General features: G+C 32.0%; 2 protein-coding genes across 2 annotated transcripts; both read right to left on the bottom strand.

The window, feature by feature from the left end:
• Nucleotides 1-16: 16 nt before the first annotated feature.
• Nucleotides 17-14,937, bottom strand: LOC134263533 (integrin beta-like protein C). The gene is made up of 16 exons (XM_062745906.1): nucleotides 14,442-14,937; nucleotides 13,869-14,116; nucleotides 13,510-13,650; nucleotides 13,083-13,218; nucleotides 10,006-10,155; nucleotides 9,763-9,905; nucleotides 9,497-9,658; nucleotides 9,109-9,149; nucleotides 8,972-9,022; nucleotides 5,109-5,114; nucleotides 1,973-2,035; nucleotides 1,555-1,668; nucleotides 1,299-1,412; nucleotides 572-761; nucleotides 422-472; nucleotides 17-337 (listed from the first exon to the last, which is right to left on the bottom strand). The coding sequence occupies exons 1-16, from the start codon at nucleotides 14,550-14,552 to the stop codon at nucleotides 241-243; spliced, it is 1,818 nt and encodes a 605-aa protein (XP_062601890.1). The 5' UTR covers nucleotides 14,553-14,937; the 3' UTR covers nucleotides 17-240.
• A 3,972-nt stretch (nucleotides 14,938-18,909) lies between these two features.
• LOC134263532 (uncharacterized) lies at nucleotides 18,910-20,330 on the bottom strand. The gene is made up of 6 exons (XM_062745905.1): nucleotides 20,023-20,330; nucleotides 19,897-19,939; nucleotides 19,674-19,793; nucleotides 19,251-19,440; nucleotides 19,097-19,147; nucleotides 18,910-19,016 (listed from the first exon to the last, which is right to left on the bottom strand). Exons 3-6 carry the CDS (start codon nucleotides 19,732-19,734, stop codon nucleotides 18,929-18,931), a joined length of 390 nt encoding a protein of 129 aa, XP_062601889.1. The 5' UTR covers nucleotides 19,735-19,793; nucleotides 19,897-19,939; nucleotides 20,023-20,330; the 3' UTR covers nucleotides 18,910-18,928.
• Between the last annotated feature and the right edge of the window lie 1,007 nt (nucleotides 20,331-21,337).

Genomic DNA, 21,337 nt, shown 5'->3' with positions numbered 1-21,337 from the left:
AAAATACTGTGAGTGCTTTCAGCCATGTTGATTAGAAAAACAGCTTAGATTATAATTATTGTAGAGTTCATCCAAAAATTACTTTATATTGTTATTTTTCAAGAGTTGATCCATTTATGCATATAAAATATCAGTCATGGTTTTGATACAGTTATAGTAGCAACATATTTCATGCAATAAATATTAAACAAAACAATCTGTTGATATAAAATACAGATTTAAAAACCTATTCTCTTATCATTATATCTCATTTAAGAAAGTTTTTGGATGTAAAACTAAACAAGTTACAGACTGAACTAGGTTGTTTTTTAAATTTTGGACCGATTTTGGCTGGTATCTACAAAAAAAAAATAATTTAAAAAATAATGTTGAAAAAATTGACAACTTTTAAACGCATTTATATTTGAAAGTGAATACTTACACAAGTTTTGGCTGAGAGTCAGGTTTTCGAACATCTAAGTAGTTAGATAGCCTAAAATCATACAAATAAACTCATCTAAATCAAGAGCACTCAAAAAATATACTTTAAGGAGGCAGTGGTTGTAAATTCAAGAGAGGGAGAGAGAGTTACCAGGAATGGTCTACTTCCTTGTATTTCTTCTTGTTTTTACAGACGAGGAATATAATGATTCCAGCAGTAAGTGCTAATGCAGTTACTAATGCTGCCAATTTGAATTCGTTGAGTTTACAAGTTCGATCATTTAGCCCATCAAAGCAATCAAACAGGAATATACATGGGTCTGTTTCACATTCGTCAATGTCTGTAAAAATCGAGGAGGTGTAAATTTATATATCATTACCTGAATACAATAAATATTAAGATATTTCCCCTAATCTACATTGAGAAATAGTCAAGACATTACAGATTAGCAGCAGCAATCATATAAGGATGGACATAAACAATGTAATTATATAAAAGTTAAAGGATAAGTCGTCTATAGCCTTTCATACATAGGTAAAGAGTTGGTATTTATCATTAATAACAGAAATGATTTTTGGAGATAAAATAAATGTAATATGAAGTAATTTGATTAAAGCATAAGATCATCAGTCGATTGCTGAAACCTATGGTGGGCTTTGACATCTTTTAACAGTTATTCATACTTTTTATTATAAGAGCTAAAATTCAACATAAAAATATTTGTTGGTAATTGATTCGATCGCTGCCAAGGTACTGAAGTACTAAAAAAAAACCATAAAATAATGACTGGTTACATGCCATTATGGACAGAAAGGACATAGAACAGGTTAATAGATAACCTCAGATCTACTTTTACTAAATCAGACATAGTATCTACCTATCTCACAGTTGTATCCTTCAAAGCCAGCAGCGCATGCGCATTGGTAAAGGTTTATCTGATCTACACACGAGCCACCGTTAAGACAAGGAAAACTTGCACATTCGTTTATGTCTATGAAATTTGAAAATAACGAATAGCAACCAAAACATATAAAATCCAAATGAACCATAATATAATCTTAAAATAATGTCCTTACCATTCATTGATATAGTTAAAGTTATCTTAGAAAAAGAAAACTCTTAGGCATATATACCTGTTTCACAATTAGCACCAGTGAATCCAGGATGACAGAAGCAGGAAAACGAATTAACAAAATCTGTACATGTCCCGTCATTCAGGCATGGTTGACTCGCACACTCGTCAATTTCTAGAAAGGTAAGTTGTATAGAAAGGATTAAAACACATTGAACCTGGCAATTTCAACTCAGGAATGTAGAAAGAAACAATAATGTAAATATACGGGACAATATATGTGTCAATTAAGTGTTTACTTATGTTGTAAAAAATGTCATAAATGGTATCAACTGTTTACTTGAGTCAAGTGTACTTAACAGCATTATAACATTAAAATGAAATACAAGTTTTAAGGGCATGAAAACCTCTTAATAACGATATTTATGGTCCAGAATCAAATCTCGAATTCTCATTTTGTACGAAGCAGTGTGAAATACCTGTTTGACATATTCTGTCGGTGTACCCAGAAATACAGCTACACGTGAAGTTTTGGGTCATTCCTAGGCGGACGGACACACATTTGGTTATATATTGGGTACATCAAGTCCAAGTCCTATTGGATACTGCTTATTGGATACAAAAAAGTGTACACACGGGAGAGCATTATTTGGGTAGTTACTGTTCAAATCTTATTGGATATTAATCCTCGTGTCCGTATTTTATTGGGTTTTATCTTATTGTTTTTTATTCATTTCAAATTTATTATATATTTAATATTTGCTGGTAAATTCAGACAAGACTGAAAACCTTTGGTTTTGAACCCATATTTTAGTCAATTTCTGTGATATAGCTCTTTTATTGTAACACCTAACTAATTTGTTCTTAGCAATAAGGATATACACCTGTATATTTCAAAATAACTAATATTAAAATATATGAATACCTTAGTGCAAAAAAACTGATTTGTGAAAACACAACTCAACACATCTCAGACTCTGTTCAACCTTTCTTGAATAACAAAATTAAGTATTTAAGGAGAAACCTTTTTGAGTCATGACCAATTAATAATAAGCATGAAGGTATCCAACAGGCATTGGTCAGGTCTCCAATACCTGTTGGGTTGTATTTTGACGAAGGGATTAAACTACCCAAGAACAATTGAACATGTGTACATTGTCTAATTCTATTTGGGTTTCTTGAATCTCCTCATCAAAATACAACCCAACAGGTAATGGACACCGGTCCAACTCCTCTTGGATATCTACATCCCACCCAACAGGTAATGGACACTTGTCCAATTCTTCTTGGGTTTCTTGAACTGTTTCATCAGAATACTACCCAACAGGTAATGGACATCCGTCCAACTCCTCTTGGATATCTACATCCCACCCAACAGGCAATGAACACTTGTCTAATTCTTCTTGGGTTTCTTGAATCTCCTCATCAAAATACAACCCAACAGGTAATGGACACCTGTCCAACTCCTCTTGGATATCTACATCCCACCCAACAGGTAATGGACACTTGTCCAATTCTTCTTGGGTTTTTTGAATTGTTTCATCAGAATACCACCCAACAGGTAATGGACATCTGTCCAACTCCTCTTGGATATCTACATCCCACCCAACAGGCAATGGACACTTGTCCAATTCTTCTTGGGTTTCTTGAATTGTTTCATCAGAATACCACCCAACAGGTAATGGACACCTGTCCAACTCCTCTTGGATATCTACATCTCACCCAACAGGTAATGGACACTTGTCCAATTCTTCTTGGGTTTCTTGAATTGTTTCATCAGAATACCATCCAACAGGTAATGTAAATCCGTCCAACTCCTCTTGGATATCTACACCCCACCCAACAGGCAATGGACACTTGTCTAATTCTTGGGTTTCTTGAGAATCCCCTCATCAGAATAGTACCCAACATGTAATGGACACCTGTCCATTTCCTCTTGGATATCATCATCCCTTCAATAGTATATAACTAAAAGGTATTGGACATTCTTCTTGGGTTACTCAAATTTTTTTTCATAAGAAAGAAAGCCCAATAGGTATTGGACATTGGTTCAACTCTTCTTGGATATTACATCCCAACATTAGAATAAAACCCAACAGGTGATGTTTACCTGTCCAATTCTTCTTGGGTTACTTATACCCTTCATTAAAATTGTAAAATTTGTCTTGGATATTTATACTCTTGCATTAGATTGCAAACCCAATAAGTATGACATTTACCTTCCCTAGTTGAATTCAAATTTATCTGCATAAGCATACATAAGTCCAAAACATATTTAATACTTTAATTCTAACATTCCACATCTCATTCAGTGTACACTTTACAAATGATAGGAAATATATAAGCATTTTGTGCCTAAACTATTTGGCTTTTAAAGAATTTTATAACCATGTTTGCAAAATTTAAATTTAAATATTGGAACTTGGAGCAAGTCATTACAGGTAGAGCAAGATGCTGAAAACCATATTGATAAATAGATCACACCCTTGATAAAATATTTGCCTTCAGTTGCTAAGATTGTGTTGTATTATATGGAAAATTTCTATAATCCTGTTTATTACAGATACATGTACAATGCATATTTTCCCTGTAATAATAAAAAAACTTCTGAGATTTAAAAGAATGGATTAAATAGTCACCGATGTTAAAAGATATTACATGATCTCATTAATCTGGTTTGGAAATCACAAACTTAGTTTTGAAGCCGATAAAACAGTGTTGCACCAGAAAACGCAGTTACAAGTACAATGAATGAATTCGTTGTATCAAAACTTTAAAATAATTGATGCAATAAGTCCAAATCTTTTCGACAAATCGGGATAAAGATATTAAATCAAATCATCACTGTTATAAGTCTTAGAGCTAGAGAAAAGTCATTACATGCCCAAATTTTACATGTAAGACTTTGATCCTATATTTCAATAAATGTCAAAATGGTTTTATTTTTGTTTCTATTCAATACTTTCTTCTTCAGGGTCTCCCATGGCCTATACTGTATGATACCTCCATTGACCCTGCTCTTTTATATTGCCATATGTTTATCCAGTAGCAGTGGTTATGCTAAGGCAATCTTTGAAATATTCCTCATTTCATGCATCTCCTTCAGTTCTGCCTCTATCCATTTTATTCATTCTGCAATTAGATAAAGGCATTTCTTTGCCGTATAAAACATGTTTTTCTTGACTACAGCAAGATCACCCTTTATGTTGATCAAACCCAACCAAGAAGTAGAAGTATATTTCTTATTTAGAAGTATGTATTGATAAATAAAATGGAAGAAAAACTAAATTCTATCAACTCTTTTTTTTCTTCTATGTCTAACTGCATCTTCATCTTACCCCCCATCAGCCATAATTTTATCAAAATGGAATCATCATTCAACACACAAAACGATATTGCATATTAATTAGACAGTATGTTAGTTTCTGATTGTTAAGAAGGAGATTTTAAAAAGATTTTACACCTATTCCTTGAAAAATTTAGACTTCTAATGTAACACTATCAGTACATTAGGGGTACATAATCTTCAAAAACATCTCTACACTTAATGATAAAGATTTCACATTAGTATTGTTTTTAGCCCCATGGTTCTGCTAAAGAGGATTTAAAATTGACCCAAACCTTACTAACTTCTTTGAAATTATATTGACAGGGACAGAGACACAATTGACACTCCATCCCCCCTTCCTGGGGTATGCTTTGCACACAATTTAATTAAAATTGACTAAGCTGGATAGAAGTTGAAAATATAAAAAATTACAGTCAAACAGATTATGAATAACTTTCGGCAAATCAGACATGAAGTAGTGATCCTTAAATAAAATACACCTACAAGATGAAGCTGTTTTATTCCTTTGAAGTGATATCTAGTATTGTTTCTTTTCCTGTATGCCACCTATTATTATGTTATACATGTATTAACATAACCTATGACCGTATAGTACCCCAGTATTTACTTTACAATTAATTAAGTTCTGGAACCAACCCTAGGATGCCCTTAACACAAATGATTCTAAACTGGCAAAGGCAAAGGGTATCTGAAGAATTTAAAATAAAATGATAGTACAAACAAGCAAACAGTGTGCATGAAAATGTTGGCAAACACTAGAAAAAATACTAAGGTACTTTCTCAAACTCATGAATACTAACGAGGTTTTATGTAGCTATATTGCACATACCAAAAGCTTTCCTGCAGTTAAAGGTTGGTTGCCTAGTAGTTATGTAGTATGTACACGTTTTTCCCTCTATCTCTTCTAATTTAAGAAGCGAAAATGTCTCTAAAAATCTTATGGTGGGCATGAAGTATTCCTGTTCATTTTACTGATTACTTACAATTGTCCTATTTCTGAGGGTCATCTTCTGATGGGTGTGTTCTCTGCAATGTTCACAATTGAAGTTCCTGTTTGACCTGTTACATATTGAAAATCCTCAATGAACAGGATTATGGTTTTAATTTCCATAATAAGTATTGATTACTTTTATTTAAAAAAATCTAAACCAATTTATTGTAACATAATACTTAGGAAAATGTTTATGTTATATCAATGGAAAAAAAGGAATCATTATCTCCAGTTATCCTAAAATCACAAGTAAGCATTAATCATATAAATTCACAAACGTAAACCCATTAGCTTTTTGTGCTATTAAATCATAGTCATCGCTGTGCAATAAAGGAAATCAAGTACTAATCCACAGCTTTGTGGCAATAAAGTTACTACCCGAGTAAAAAGTGACAAGCCCAAATATAGAGGCAAAAATTAAAAAGTAACATTGAAAAAAAGTTCATCGTGAAAAAAGTCAGGGTATTAACTACAGATGATTCTTTTTAAAATTAAAGTTAAATTTAATTTTCGCTAGTAAAATTTAATCATATATAAATTAATGATTTTAAAAAAATGGAAAAAAGATTTTGAATATTCCTTTTCTGGTCATTCACTAGTTCGTCTAATTAAAACGAAGCAAAAATCATTTTATTTTCATCTTGAATCATTTAAAGCCATATATGGCGTATGTACAATGAAAATTATTAGACTAAAATTATAAGAACTTATTATTTATATCATTACTTTATATAAACATGATTAAGATAGAAATTTTCCGTAAATTACAAAATCTAAGTCAATTGCGTTATAAAGATATCAAAATTTAATTTGGATTCTCGGAATTTTCTCCGACTTGGAAGAAAATACAAAAGATTTAAATAACACATTACAGAGAAGATAAAATCGTATTATTAGATAAAACGAGGTGTTCTCCGTGCTCTGAATTGCATGAAAAGCTTTAATTCAAATGTATTAACTATATTTCTTTACTTAATTTTGTATTTTTCAAAAATATATTTTTTGATCAGTTATTTATATATGGCTTAAAAAAAGCTACATAATTGCATGACACTTATCATTGAGCTGATTGAGTGAATGTATATAATTTAATAATGAGATATCTGTGAGGCATATATGTACACGCAAATATTGCTATATCAAACATAGGAAAGGGGGGAATTCAAATTAGGAAATAAAAGATCGTTTGAAGTAAATCAGTCTTGTAATACTGCAAAATGGATGCAGTTGTGGAGATTTATGGATAATATGAGCATGTTGTCTGGAATATTTCCACATTAGGGAATTTAATAGCAAAAAAGAGTGAAAATACCGGTGGTGCTTTTCATGTATTACATGTGTATTTTAAAATTCCTAATAGCCCAAGGGGATTCCTCGGTGCAGAAAACCACTAGCCCCATCCTCAAAAATAGAAGCCCCGGGTGTAGCGCGATGCTAATTACACACCCATCATGTGAAATAGTTATAGTAGCCCTATATTAATTTCAGTATTGTTTTAAATTACTTAAGGATATCCGATCCTCAGCCAGGAAGGATAACTCCAAATATTAACATTTTATTTGAAATGCATCAAAATGAAGCTTGAAAACGAAATTTTTCATGCAACAATTTTCATTTTATTCATCTTTATAAGATTCAAAGTTTCTGGAAGTCTTGGAAAAGGTCTTATAAAAGTTGACTTTTATACCCTATAAAAGGGAAAAATTAATACCGTTTTAGAGAAATAAAATTTTCTTGAATCCAACCTTAGATACTAATGCTTATTAGTATAATATGATATAAAGAGTGATATGTGGTGTCTTGCAATGATAGCAAAAGCCTTTCACACTATGTATTATAGAATATATGGCGGAAATAGAAGACAAAAAATACCAAATAAGTATAAAAATCATGGCAATTTCTCTGAATGCCTGGATACCTATCGTTTTTTACCCTAAAATATATTTGTTGATCAATTTGCAATTAGAAATTGCATTGCTGATATTCCAATTCATTTTTCCTGCAAAAATATTGGAGATTTTACAATTTTCCAAATATATATTATGATTAACTTTAAGTTTTAAATTTAAAGAAATACTGTGGATAAATTTACATAACTTTGTGGATTCAGAGATACTTTTATGAGTACTTTTGAGTACTTAACTGCTAATTTTATAAACCTGAGGATCGGACTACCTTAAAACAAATGACAAAAACAATAATTTAAAAAAAAAATCAAAATAAAGCAGACAGTAAAAATCAGAGACAGAAAGAAGCACTGTTTCGACTGAAAGTTTTTCAGTAATACAATGAATCTCTTAAGTTACATATCAGATGAGATAAACTTACATACAATTATTTAGTTGTTGTCAATTATCCCATTTATCATCATCTCAGCTCACTTTGCGATTGTAATACTGTCTACATGAACCGATAAATTACAGCTGATTTATGAACACACGATTGTTAAAATTTTCATTTCCCTTTCCAATATACATTGTCAGAACATACTTAGTTGGTAATGATATAAAAATTAAATAATAAACACTTTCGATTTATTAAAGATTTATCTAACAATATACGATCATTTACGAAATACTTCTCGCCCTCAAGAGAGTTAAAAAGACAGAGAAAATTCAAAATACAAACAAGTGCAACTTAGGATTAATTGTTTCGATATATCTATTTTAATCTTGTGCACAATTGTTTTCAAAATTACATAAAAATCTATTTTCCTTAAACAAGAACCCAGCAATGGATAAATATTAATCGAATAAACTTACCTTTTCTCTTGTCAATCAGACAATCTTGTTGACATTAAGTGTTTCTTAGTCGCCATATTTATTTTCCATGAAAACAAACGTTGTTATGATCAGGATCAACGGAAGTTGATTTTCGGAACTCTCGAGAATTTAGAGTTCCGAATGTAAAACTGTTACAACAAAACACGGTGCGTCCGTGAAAGCAACTATTTTGGACACTTTTTTGGACAAATCGTCGTGTCCAAGTTTTGTTGGGTACTAACCTGCAAATACCCAATTAGGGTGTTTTAAGCATATTCAGCGACACTTCTTATTGGGTATACCCAATAAGCAAAAAGTACCCAATAAGTACAATCTTGGCATGAAAAATACCCAATAAATGCACTCTCGTAAACACGAATGCACGTCCCATTATTCAGACAAGGTTCATATATACAGGGGCTTATATCTATGTCATAAAAAAAAAATAAATAAGATTGCGATAAGGCATATTTATTTTTTATTCCATAACTTAAAAAAAAAGTTTACACATACCTGAAACTCTTATTTGAACACAACGAGAATCACTTGCTTTTCTACAAAAGATGTAACATATGAATATTTAAAAAAAGTAAGTAATGTCTTGTAAAATATATCATACAGAGTCAGATTCCTGTCAACAAAAATAATATAAATAATGACCCCACCCTCCCACCCCCACCCCCAAAAAAGAAAAACAACAAAAAACAAAAAAGGCCTGTGTGCATTTCTTTTTCATATTACCACATTCTAAACATTTGTGTGAAATGTCTCATTGTACATATACGTCAGACATTACCATTTATATGTTTAATTATTTCAGACCCCTTATATAATTATTATTATATTATATATGCATTGCACATTAGAGGACTACGTATCGTTTGCTGTTTGGACAAATTACCCATTATTATCTTCTGCTAAGGCGCATAGTATATGTGAACCAATCTGTAGTGCTGTTGGTGTCCATGTTGTGTTTATAAAGAAAACCCATGGTCGTCCTGGGTATGGCATGGGAGAAGTATACGTCATCCCAGCTGGTGAGGTAACATCAACTCTTGTTATTCTTTTAAAAAAAAGGTCGATAAAAATAATTTGCAGTTAAAAATATATTTGTGAAATCGGTTTTCTTATTGACAATAAAAATGAACAATGTTTAAAAGAACGTACGTTTGATTGCTAGCGATGTAAAATGAAATGTGTAACGTTTGTCCCGTCAAAACGTTAAAAATGGTGCCCTCTGGAGGAGTGTTATTGACAAAAACAGGTCGTTCCTCACAACCACCAGACAAACTAGCAGTCCTCACAAGAAACTGAAAAATTCACACCAACTTAATTAAGAACTGAAAAGCCTCCGAGTTTGAATTTGAAAAAAAATGTAAACATCTTGGTTTAATTTTTTTTTAAGTCTACCTGGAGATGAATTGCCGTCATTGGGTCAGATGGAGTATACGTCGTCCCACCAATAGTAATATTTGAGCGGGGAAAGTCTTCTACAGTTACAGCTACAGCATATGTACCATTCACAGTGTGATTTGATGGAAAGGATATCGTGCAAGTTTCCTATGAAAACATTAAAAATTCTATTCATAAAAATCAATATCAAGTAAGAATGAATTGCTTGATTTTGAAATAGAGTATTCACCCATTCTCAATATAAGGGCACAAATGCCACTCTGATTTTTTAAAAAATGAAGTTCAAGATAACAATTTTTCTATCAATTACCATTGAAAGAAAGTATGTGAAGATTTTGTTTCCAGATTTTTTTCATCAAATTTTAATACATGGAATAATGACAAGACGGTAAAGTAGAGGGTGATTTTATTCAGAAATGTAGCTTGAAATGTACGTTACTCTTTCTTCAATGTCCAAAAAAATATGTCAAAAAAAATGTACTCATTAAAATCACAATTGGAATATCTCATCTTAAAACCAGCACATCCTACTAACTCTGTCAGCAACATATTTTCTCGGCATACGAACGTGCGTTTGATTTTTCCTTTCAAAAAACAAAGGTTACTTTTGATCCAGATTTATAAAAACATTTTTTTAAATATATGCTTTAAATTCTTCTCTCTGTTTTGTTTAGAGCGATCAGTTTGGAATCTTTTTATTTTCTATAGATACTGGAACTTAACATGTACATGTAGTAAAATTCTATTTAGTAGTTACTGTCTTTTTTAACATATATCCATGTCGATTTAGAAAACTAGGTAAATGTAACGTACATTTCAAGATATATTTCTGTTTAATAAAAAGCTTAAATTCATCTAAAATTCATCGTTTTGTTTCAGTTTATTCCAAAAAAGATTCTCTATGTAATCGCATTGTGTTATATGTCACAATCACCACTATAAAGACACGATTGCCTCAGAATATGAGTAGGTAACGTTCATTTCAAGATTGTAAAAATATGTAAATTAGTAATAAGAAAATATTGAAAAAAAAAACAATTATTGACTTAAAATCATTTCAATGAAGCGTTTTAACGCAGTAATATAAGAAATCATAATGTAACAAACGAGGTTATTTGTCATCAACTACATGAATGTCACGTCACTTCGGTAACGTTCATTTCACATATTATTGGGGAGTCCCCTCCACCTCAGTTCATTACCCTTCTTTTATGCTGTTTCGCTGAAATTGATACCAGTCGTAGCCTAGTTACTTCTACCTGTGTGCAAGGGTACAGACAAAAAAAATAAGTTTCAGACGTATTTTGCTATGATCTAGCAAATGCTCGTGTTTGGCCATTGAAACTTAACATAAATCTATTCCGAATATATCCATCGACAGTGTTGTTAACAATTTCATTTAATATGTTGCAACTTCGTTTGTCAAAACACAAACATACGTGCTTTTCAGCAGATCTGGAAAAATATAACTCAAAATGCAATGTTTCAAACAAAACTGAGTATTGTGTGCCTTTCAGTATTTGAAATGTACGTGACCGTCTTGTGTTCTGGATTTATTTGTTTTGTTTCTTTTTCTTTTGTTTTGTTTTTTTTTCTACCAATTATAAGCCAATGCATACCTTGTTTGAAATTATCAACAACAATTAAATTAATATTGACGAAAAGTCGCATATTAAAAGTAAACAAACTGCAAAAAGGTTGCCAAAGATGAATTTTAGACACTTAGAAATAATTTTTCTAGCATGGGGTAACAGTCTACCACATTTACGAGGATAGGGGGTGCATTTAGATGGATTTATGTGGTCAGTTGTCAAATGGATTGTAACGATAATTTTGTTTCGCTCGTGTAAACGCAATTCATTGACTAAATAAAAAAAATGTCAGTCAGAAATCCGCAAAATGTACGTTACCATACGTAACGTACATTTCAAATATAGAAATCAATTCTATTCCACAAGCGTACGTTAGACACGCAATATATTGATACTATTTGAACTTGCATATCATGAGAAATCCATCATACAGGTTTCGTATTCAGAAATATATACCAGGTATCAAAATAATATTACATATAATTGACCATAATATATTTTTTTTCCTCAGCAGAAACGTTTCTTTTCGTTCATTTCGGGATTTAGCCGACCTCCAACCTTTGAAACTTTCCTTTGTGTACGCATTCGAATGTGTGAAAGTATGAGAATACATGAAAATTCGTGCAAGATTCACTTAATTCGAATTTCATGGTAACGTACATTTCAGTAACGTACATTTCAAATGATCACTTTTCATGTAAAAAATAATTTTTAATTGTGTTAAGCAAAACGTCTTTGCCAGTTTACAGGATACAAGGGGTTGCTTATTCAGAGTCATCTCATATTTTCTACTAAATATATATTCTTAATGGAAAAATGTAGGTAACGTACATTTCTTTCTTATCTCTACGATTGAAAATGTCTTTCATTCCGTAAACATATTTATAAAAGTTGCTCAAATTGTTCAATTTCATGTTACATTATCTAAGTAGGAGTAATTAATCCTTTGAAATTTCAAATTTAGCCCGTCAATAAATAAAGGAGAACAAAACTATCAGGTGTATAATCTTTGTGTTTGCTTGTAATGTGGTTGACATAGAATTAAGCGACAGGGACATTGCACAATAAAAATTATTTATTATCACAAAGAAAATGTATTTATTGTTATGAAAAAAAATATATATGATACAAGGTTTAACTAATCAGAAAATTTTTACTTGAGAATCAAAACTATATATTAAACAGAGGGGATTCACCATAGTATTTGCCTCGGCGACAGTAACGTACATTTCAAATAGGCTACTATATTTGAATTTGGAACTCCTTAAATACCCTTTCAGATCGATAATTATATGAATTCTTATTCATTGTTATATGACCATTTATAATGTTGATTTAAAAATTGCATCAGTGGTATTTCTTCTAAATGAAAATGAGGCGACATTATTTGAGCCCTTATATTGAGAATGGGTGTATTATTTTGGGATGAATTTTTTTAATACTCAATTATAATGATATGGTATCTATCAAATATTGATTTACTCTATCCAAGCTGGCGTAAGGGAGAGCGGAACAGACAGAGACACATTCTGACCCTGTGGACCAACGACATCTTAAAATATCACTATCAGTATCTGCTACTGGAATTTGTAAGGCAAGCCGACAACCATACTGTAGTCTGAAAAAGATTGAAACCATAACATTTTTATATTGAAGACATTTTCTACGACGTTTGATTTTACTGCTTTTGGTATTCATTAAACATTAAAATACATAGCGAGCTTATGCGTTCATCGACAGTTTTTTGTTTTACTTCTCTTAATGAAAGTGAACAAATTGTTCAGAGAAAAGGAGTGATTGCAAAAGTTTTACAGTAGCAATAACACCATACGTTGGTGAAATATCTTATCAGGTCACTTTAGACCCAGTTTTTATCACTTTGTATATCAAAAAAGATGACGAGTCTTACGTGTACATTGGTTTCCCTGTTGTGACAGGACTGGTGTTAGGTTGCTGGATATCATTCCTACTGGCCAAATTAACGACTGTACGAATTGACCAGGAACTACCAGACCCATAGTCCAAACTTATCCAGCAACAACTTGCAAATCTAAATAAATTAAAAGACAAACATTGAACCATTGAATTACAAAACCAAGCAGTTTTCCTTTTTTATGATGGCTAGATAAAAACAAACAAATAATTATTTTAATATAGCTTATTGACATAGAATAGCAGGATATAAGATATAACTTCAAAGATCCTTTCATATAATGGCATTATGGCAATCGTATTTGTGAAGAAAAGTAGTGTTCTCTATCATCTTACTCAACGACGAAAGGGCCTTCCCCGGGAAATGTATAGTCAAAAGTCCTCTCCCCTTGTTCCCAATCCTCAGCTACGCTTGCTCCTGTACATATATAGTTTACTGTACTCAAAGACTGGGAGGTCGAATTACAACCTGACGTACATCTCCAGAAGGTACTATTCATCCCGGTAACCAGGGAACCTATCAACGCTGGAGTGCAACCAGGTCCCGTACCATATCGCCATCCCAGCTTAAATGAGAACTGGACCTGCAAATTGTGTAGGAAAAGTACATTTTATGATTATAATTTACCTTCTACTTAAAAAACAAATTACACTGTACTAAAGTTCCCATAGTAGGATGGGTTGCTACTTATTACAAAAATGCTTCTTTTGCATATTGTTTGATTGAAAACTCATTATAATTTTGTAAACTATTGAGCACTAAACTATAAAAGTGAAGTTAAAATACAGATATAAAGGAATAGTGTTAAATATGTAAAATGAAATGTATGAAAAGAAAAAAAAATTGGGACATTTTTCCCGCTTTATTGTTAAATCAGTTTATGATTTCGGAATATACCACAACCTTACCCCATAACCGATTCCAGTAGGTTGCCAACTTATTGTGCCGCCTCTAAAATGACTAGCTTCAGACACTGTCACAATAACAAAGTTCAACAGAATGTGAAGTATGGTATTCATCCTTATTTTTTTAATTTCTTAATGCAGAAAATCTACTTTTATATATAGAAGGCAGTTAGAAAGCAACCAATAAAATAATTCATCATGCAGATGGATCCACTTCCTTATAACATTGATGATATATGAAAAACAATGGAAAGTTTCCAAATATAAATAGATATGTCAAGAAAAACTTCTTGGAGGTAGAAGGGGTATAATCTTATAACTGGATGTGTCAACTTTGATATAGTATTTCACATGTATAAATATTACACTCATGCAACTTTTACTGCATTCATAAGGAAGTTCTCACGCGATTATTCAAACTTAAATCCAGCCCAAGGATCATCTTCAGATTAAGGTGCCTATTTTTGCACCTTCCTTAAAGACTTAAATATACCTTGTAAAAGATTAAGGGATAACATGCTTAGTAATAATAATAGAGAAAAAGAAATAATTTTGTTTGTTAATTACATTTTCAAGTAAGTATGTTTATTTTCAGATACTGTGATAAATTATTTGTTGGACCTGCAACATGTTGTCCCATGTACAGAAACATAGTCTTCTTTATGTGCCAGAAATGAGAATATTGTCTATTATTTACTGAAAATTTATAGTTTGTACCTTTTTTTGTTATTGTTTTATCGTTGTTGAGCATAAATCAATTTATCTTTAGAATGCATCTATGTATTCGAGAGCACGAGAATGTTCAGATCATGCACAACAGTATACAGAAGTTAATTTCAAGCAAACAGTTCCACAATAATGGACTGTTCGCCGTATCATAAGCATTGTTTGTAAGGCTTGTTATTTTTTAAATTGTATTTTAGAGGTGCTTGTATTAAATTTTTCAAGTGGTAATCCAACTAAAACCCATTGCTCTCTTTTTAAGGAGGAAATGCATGAAAATTATATGTCCGTTTTATAAAATATTTCCGACAATCAAAATTAAATATCAATAAACACACTTTTACTGGGTTCTTAAAATTCATAGAAATTCTTACAAAGATAAAGGGTTCAAGGAAATGTTCTTCCAAGTATCCTTTACTCCTCATCAAAATATTTACTACAAGGAAGGAGAAACTTCAGAATTGGATTGTTGTACAACACTGTTTTACACCGGTATTTAAAACCATAGGCAATCAAAGGACAAAAACATGTATTTAAACATTTTTCTGATGAAAAAATTTCATTAAATTTTGTCGTTAGGAAAATTTGAGCTATCTTTCTTTATTTTGTTGCTTGGCAAAAAATTATCTCTGAACAATAGATACGATTTTTTTTTTAAAAATTCAAGATACATTTTATTGTTAAAAATATTTTCCTTTAAGATTTTGATATAAATTCTACTTTTAGTTTACCCTCATACAGAAATAATGGATTGAAATTTGATGGCGAGACAACTCCTTGAGAACGAGTTGAGACGTAGATAACAATCCTGAGGGCAAGACAGCCGTATTTCCAAGATGATTTCTCGCCTAGTCCAAAAGGGCTTTATCAGGGCTGACGCACTACTTGGTATGTGATATAAAGCAACTTTATCACAATTTAGTAGTTGCATTAAACACGAATCCTCTGGCAAATTAAATTGATGATTTAGAATGCAAGAACTCTTCTCCACCCAACTTGAGGTGCATTTGAGATGACCGAGTTGCAGGGCTGCTATAAGCTTAGATTTTGTGTACATAAGCCTTCTGAATTCGAAAGATATCAAATATCTCCCTGAGAATGTAGAGATTAGTAGAGAACAATTTCGACAAAAATAGTTCTTTTATTCTATAATTGAAGTGTAGAAACAATCGAAAATTTCATCTAGAAGACTGGGAGCTAGAAATACCGGATACTGTAAAACAACTTATTCGCGTGCGAGAAATATCCGCGAGTTCCGCGACCTACTCTAATTCTCGAATATCAATTGCCGCGAACCATTCATTTTCCTTAAGTATTTGTAGAGAACGTTTCCTCAGTCGCGAAAATTAATCGTCGCGGACTGATTTCAAATTTACCAATAGCGAATAATATTGGGTTTACAGTACACCTTGAATTTCGTTTCCTGGTTTCTAAAATCCATCAAAGCGGTACATAAGGCTTTTTAAAAGTTTATAATATATACTAAGGAAACATTCCGTATAAAGTAAATTATGGCTATTGATGTTTAACAAGAGGTTAAAAAGCCCTGGGCCTTGGGCCATAAAACTCAGAAGAGCTCACGTTTGATCTCCGTCTCACTTTTCCACTGTATATTCCTTTGGTAAAAGTGAGACTGAGATCAAAAGTGAGCGCGTCTAAGTTTTATGGCCCCAGGACTGGTCTTTAAAGACAGCCATACCAGCATTTCAGTAAACGAAATTCATTTCCATTTCTTAATCATTATGATTTGTGATCATATGTACGTTACTACCACCTTGTCCCCTTTCTCTCAGACTTTCTGAGAACATTCATAGGTTATCGGTTGTTTTTCGTGTTTTATGTATCAATTTTTATTGAGCAATTTGAGAAATAGCATCAGGGAACCATCTTTAAAAATCTTCAGCTACATTCAGAAACATATTACAAATGCCCAAAATTACTGAAATATATTACAGAGTGTCTCTTAACAGAGATAAATATGATTTAAATATACAGGGAAAAATAATTATGCTTGAAAACACTCATTGAGGACTGTCACTTAACTCGTTGCAGACTAGAAAACGTGCTGCTATGTTACAATTTTCACATCTCGGTGTGAACTAGTTTGCACTGATCTGCATTAAATTTATTCGTCATTTCATTCCATTGATAAAAATAAAAAATGCACTAGAGTTGTGACAAAAAAGATAGAACACAAATTTATTTTCTTCTCTTGCATTACTTGAATTAAGTGTGTTTATCGTCATTCAGTTTTGTCCCTCGCTTTGCTCGGCACTAAAGTTTATGGTGCTTTAGGAAAAGATACCAACATACATGTATACTTAATGACGTGTTATAATGAACACTTATATTTTCTTCTACGAATACGAATGTTCATTACAGATGACTGTTCATTCACAGGTCAAATCCAATCATATCCAAAAAATAAACGTAGCTTGTGACAAAACGTTAGTAAAGTTCTAGAACCAGATTTTTACTAAAGAAAATAATTTTGGGCCCCATGGTGAAAATATAATTTAAAAAGCCTTATTGCACCTTGTTGAATATTTACTGGACAATACCAATCATATTCCAACATATGAATACATATATGCTACTGTAAAAATGTTAGACGAATTGAAGAAGAAAAAAGTAGTTTTGGGGCCTTCATTATTTTCCCCAAAGGTTTATTAAACAGCAATATTGCACATCTATAAGACACCATCAATCATACTGCAAAACATGTTGCGAAACTGCATGCACAAAAATGGTAGAGAAATTGGGACAAATGCATATATAAGTAAGCAAATTTACTCCTGATCTCTCGAACGTCTATCTCTCGAACCAACATCTGGGTCCCGTACATACCGGTATATTTCATTGTTTTTTTTTAATCTGATGCAGCATGATGCCTCCAATATGTTTATAATGGCAAAGTTCATGTTTTGCTCTGGCAGACCCGGAATAAGTGTCAGATCAAAAAGTTTAATAATAGTTTAATAAGAGGTGCACAATGGCACTATGTTACAAAGATTCTGTGAAAGTCTTATTAAATTTCATTCTCTCAATTTCAGTGGTATGAGAGGAGTTGCGCATAAGAGATGGGTACCCCAAAGCGTAACAGACGGACGGACGCACAGCCATACGGACATCCCGATCACTATGTATCAGCTCCCACTTTTCAAGCAAGCGGGTATATTAACTGAAATTACATTTCATAATGCGCTATATCTTCAGTGGTAGATAAACTGATATTGCTAAAGCGTAAAAAAAAGCCGAAGGGAAAGGGAAATTATGTTTAAAAAAGATAATTATCAGGTAAAAAAAACTCCACTCTATTGTTATTGCAATTTTTTTTTATCCAACTCCTTGTTTTCTATCCCCCCAAAAGACTCATGAATAGAATACACACATTCTGATTAAAATGCAAATGAAAATATCTACAATACAAATAGAGAAGGATCTGATTTCAATATTAAGAAATAATACACCGACTAAAACAGCTTTATATTTAAGGATGGTAAACAAATTAATGTGCTATGATACAATAATATACAGAAAATAGTTTAGATTATCCCTTATCATTGTTAATCAAAAATTATTTTTGCTTTTAAGGCTTTGAGCCATTTATATATAATTATATATAATATCAGTCACAGTATTGATACAAATAAAAGTAGCTAAAGATTTCATGTAAAAAAAAAAAAAATAAAAAAAATAAAAAAAATAAAAAGAAATATTGATTTTTAAAATACAGTTTCTGAGGCCTTTGTCCTAATCATTATGTCTCATTTTAAAAAGTTTTTGAATCTTAAACTAAACAATTTACAAACTGAACTAGGTTGTTTCAGATTTTGGACCGACTTTGGCTGGTAGCTGTAAAAAAATAAATAAAAAAAAATTGTGTTAAAATTATGACAATTTAAATACATTTATATTTGAAAGTCAATACTTACACAAGCTTTAGCTGAGAGTCAGGTTTTCGAACATCTAAATAGTTAGATAGCCTAAAATCAAACAAATGAACTCATCTAAACCAAGAGAACTCAAAGATAGTTTCAAGTAATGAGAGAGAGAGAGAGAGAGAGAGAGAGAGAGAGAGGTATTTACCAGGAATGGTCAACTTCTTTGTATTTCTTCTTGTTTTTGTAGATGATGAATATAGTGATTCCAGCGATAAGGGCTAGTGTTGTTACTATTGCGGTCAATTTAAATTCATTGAGTTTACAAACCCAATCATTTAGCCCATCAATGCAATCAAAGAGGAATGTACATGGATCTATTTCACATTCGTCGATGTCTGTCAAAGTACACATACGTTACTATGTGACAGTGAGTATACATTTGTAAAGCATCTGAAGATTGTTAATGAAAGCTCTTATGTTGTACGTTGTTTCCTTCCTGTTTTAAATTTAACTATGTTCATTAATACTACTATACCGACCACTGTGAAATCACGAAGAAGACACAATTCAGAGATAAACATTCTTAAAACTATACCCTGTAAAACCAGTTATAGCAGATTTCAAATACCTGTTTGACATATCCCGCCTGTGTACCCAGCAATACAGCTACACGTGAAGTTTTGAGTCATTCCTTGTGGGATGCACGTCCCATTATTTAGACAAGGTTAGTATGAACAGGGATTCATATCTGTATCATGAATAGAAAACATATACTGTCAATTTGCTTATGGTATTTTAGGTATACTTGTTTCCATTTTCAAACGGTTATTTTCTCAAAGGATAAAACTTACCACCTTTAACTTTTATTTCAACACACGAGAATCACTCGCTTTTCTACAAAAAGCATTTAGTTTTAATGCAATAAACCAGTGAAGAAATAGTTAAGAAAGAGACTGCCTTTTTGTCAGCGGACTTACCCATTATTATCTTCTGCTAAGGCACATAGAATATGTGAACCGATCTGTAGTGCTGTTGGTGTCCATGTTGTGTTAATAAAGAAAACCCCTGGTCGTCCTGGGTATGACATGGGAGAAGTATACGTCATCCCGGCTGGTGACGTAACATCAACTCTTGTTATTCTATCGACACATAAAAATGACTTCAGTTACATAATGTGCAGTAGAAAATATTATTTTAAGTATACGTTGGTAAACTTTTCCCGAGTACCATGAGATTTGGTGCCAAGCCAAGCGAGGGACCAAATCGAATGGCAAGGGAAAAGTTTAACAACATACTTAGTACATGCTTCACGTGAGAATATAAGCCCTTTTTGACTCTGTCTATTTAATTACAAATATTTGTGTGTTTTTATTATTCAATCAAGATAACGACAGTTTGACCCTGGCTATTGCCATTTTGTACAGGCCCAGATGTGATAATTATACCCTCGAGGTAATATCTACCTGTCAGGTGAAGGTCTACGGTGAGTAGTTTTCAAACAAAATACAGGTTCATTTCTATAGATTCTAAAATCTCTGTAAGACGATAGTCATATCATTTTGATGGATTTAAGTCAGGAGCATTTTATTTTTGTGGACATTATTAAACATTTGTTTTTGGTGGTAAAATTGATAAATTTCTCCCGAAAGCAAAGAATTCCATAGAAAACGAAAAGCAGGAAAAGAAAGGTTTGCAACAAGATAACATGTACACTATTTGAGCAATATAGGAAGGTTCCAATGTATTTGAACTTCTTAAAAAAGATCATACTTATACTTTTTGCTGTTTCCTAATCCGTCCATTTCTGTTTAATTGGAATCAAAGAATAAATTAAATAGTAAGTAAACATTTATTGTTCTCACTTCTCAATGCGATAATTCTGATTAAAGTACCAAAGTAAATGGAAAATCCTAAATGTTCAATCAATTACATGACATTTCTTAAATTTCTCTTTTACATTTTAATTAAATTTTTCCATGTTTTAATTTTGGCTAAAGTTGAATAATTCAGGAAGAAAGACAGGGGAAGAGAAAGAGATTTAAGCTTCTTCTTCCAGTCTGTGTACTAATTTATGTAAATTTGTAGATTTTTTGACTCAATGTAGCACATCAGGTCCATTATTCATTGTCTGGTGACCTTGCTCTGTGTCCATGATAGTAATTACCTATCATTGGTAATGATTTTCTCAATAATTATGCACACAATGGCAGAGTCGCCCAACCATGAAGCTTGGGCTTGGGGTGTACCAAGTGATTTGGTAGCAGCAAAAATCCTTTGTTCGAGGTGTGAAAC

The sequence above is a fragment of the Saccostrea cucullata genome, unplaced genomic scaffold (assembly GCF_032062105.1).
Source record: "Saccostrea cucullata isolate Sc308-1 unplaced genomic scaffold, CSIRO_AGI_Scuc_v1 ctg11544, whole genome shotgun sequence".
In the NCBI taxonomy this organism is placed as follows: Eukaryota; Metazoa; Mollusca; class Bivalvia; order Ostreida; family Ostreidae; genus Saccostrea; species Saccostrea cuccullata.
This window is presented reverse-complemented; position numbering and strand designations above follow the sequence as displayed.

Bases quoted from the DNA above. Each gene is read 5' to 3' on its own strand.
- LOC134263533 (XM_062745906.1), bottom strand. From the start codon at position 14,552: ATGAATACCATACTTCACATTCTGTTGAACTTTGTTATTGTGACAGTG. The intron at 14,117-14,441 runs GTAAGGTTGTGG...CACAATTTGCAG, and splicing joins CTACTGGAATCGGTTATGGG to GTCCAGTTCTCATTTAAGCT. The intron at 9,150-9,496 runs GTAATTTGTCCA...CATCTTTTGTAG, and splicing joins TTAGCAGAAGATAATAATGG to AAAAGCAAGTGATTCTCGTT.
- LOC134263532 (XM_062745905.1), bottom strand. From the start codon at position 19,734: ATGACTCAAAACTTCACGTGTAGCTGTATTGCTGGGTACACAGGCGGG. The intron at 19,148-19,250 runs GTAAATACCTCT...GTTTGATTTTAG, and splicing joins AAAGAAGTTGACCATTCCTG to GCTATCTAACTATTTAGATG. The intron at 19,017-19,096 runs GTAAGTATTGAC...ATTTTTTTACAG, and splicing joins GACTCTCAGCTAAAGCTTGT to CTACCAGCCAAAGTCGGTCC.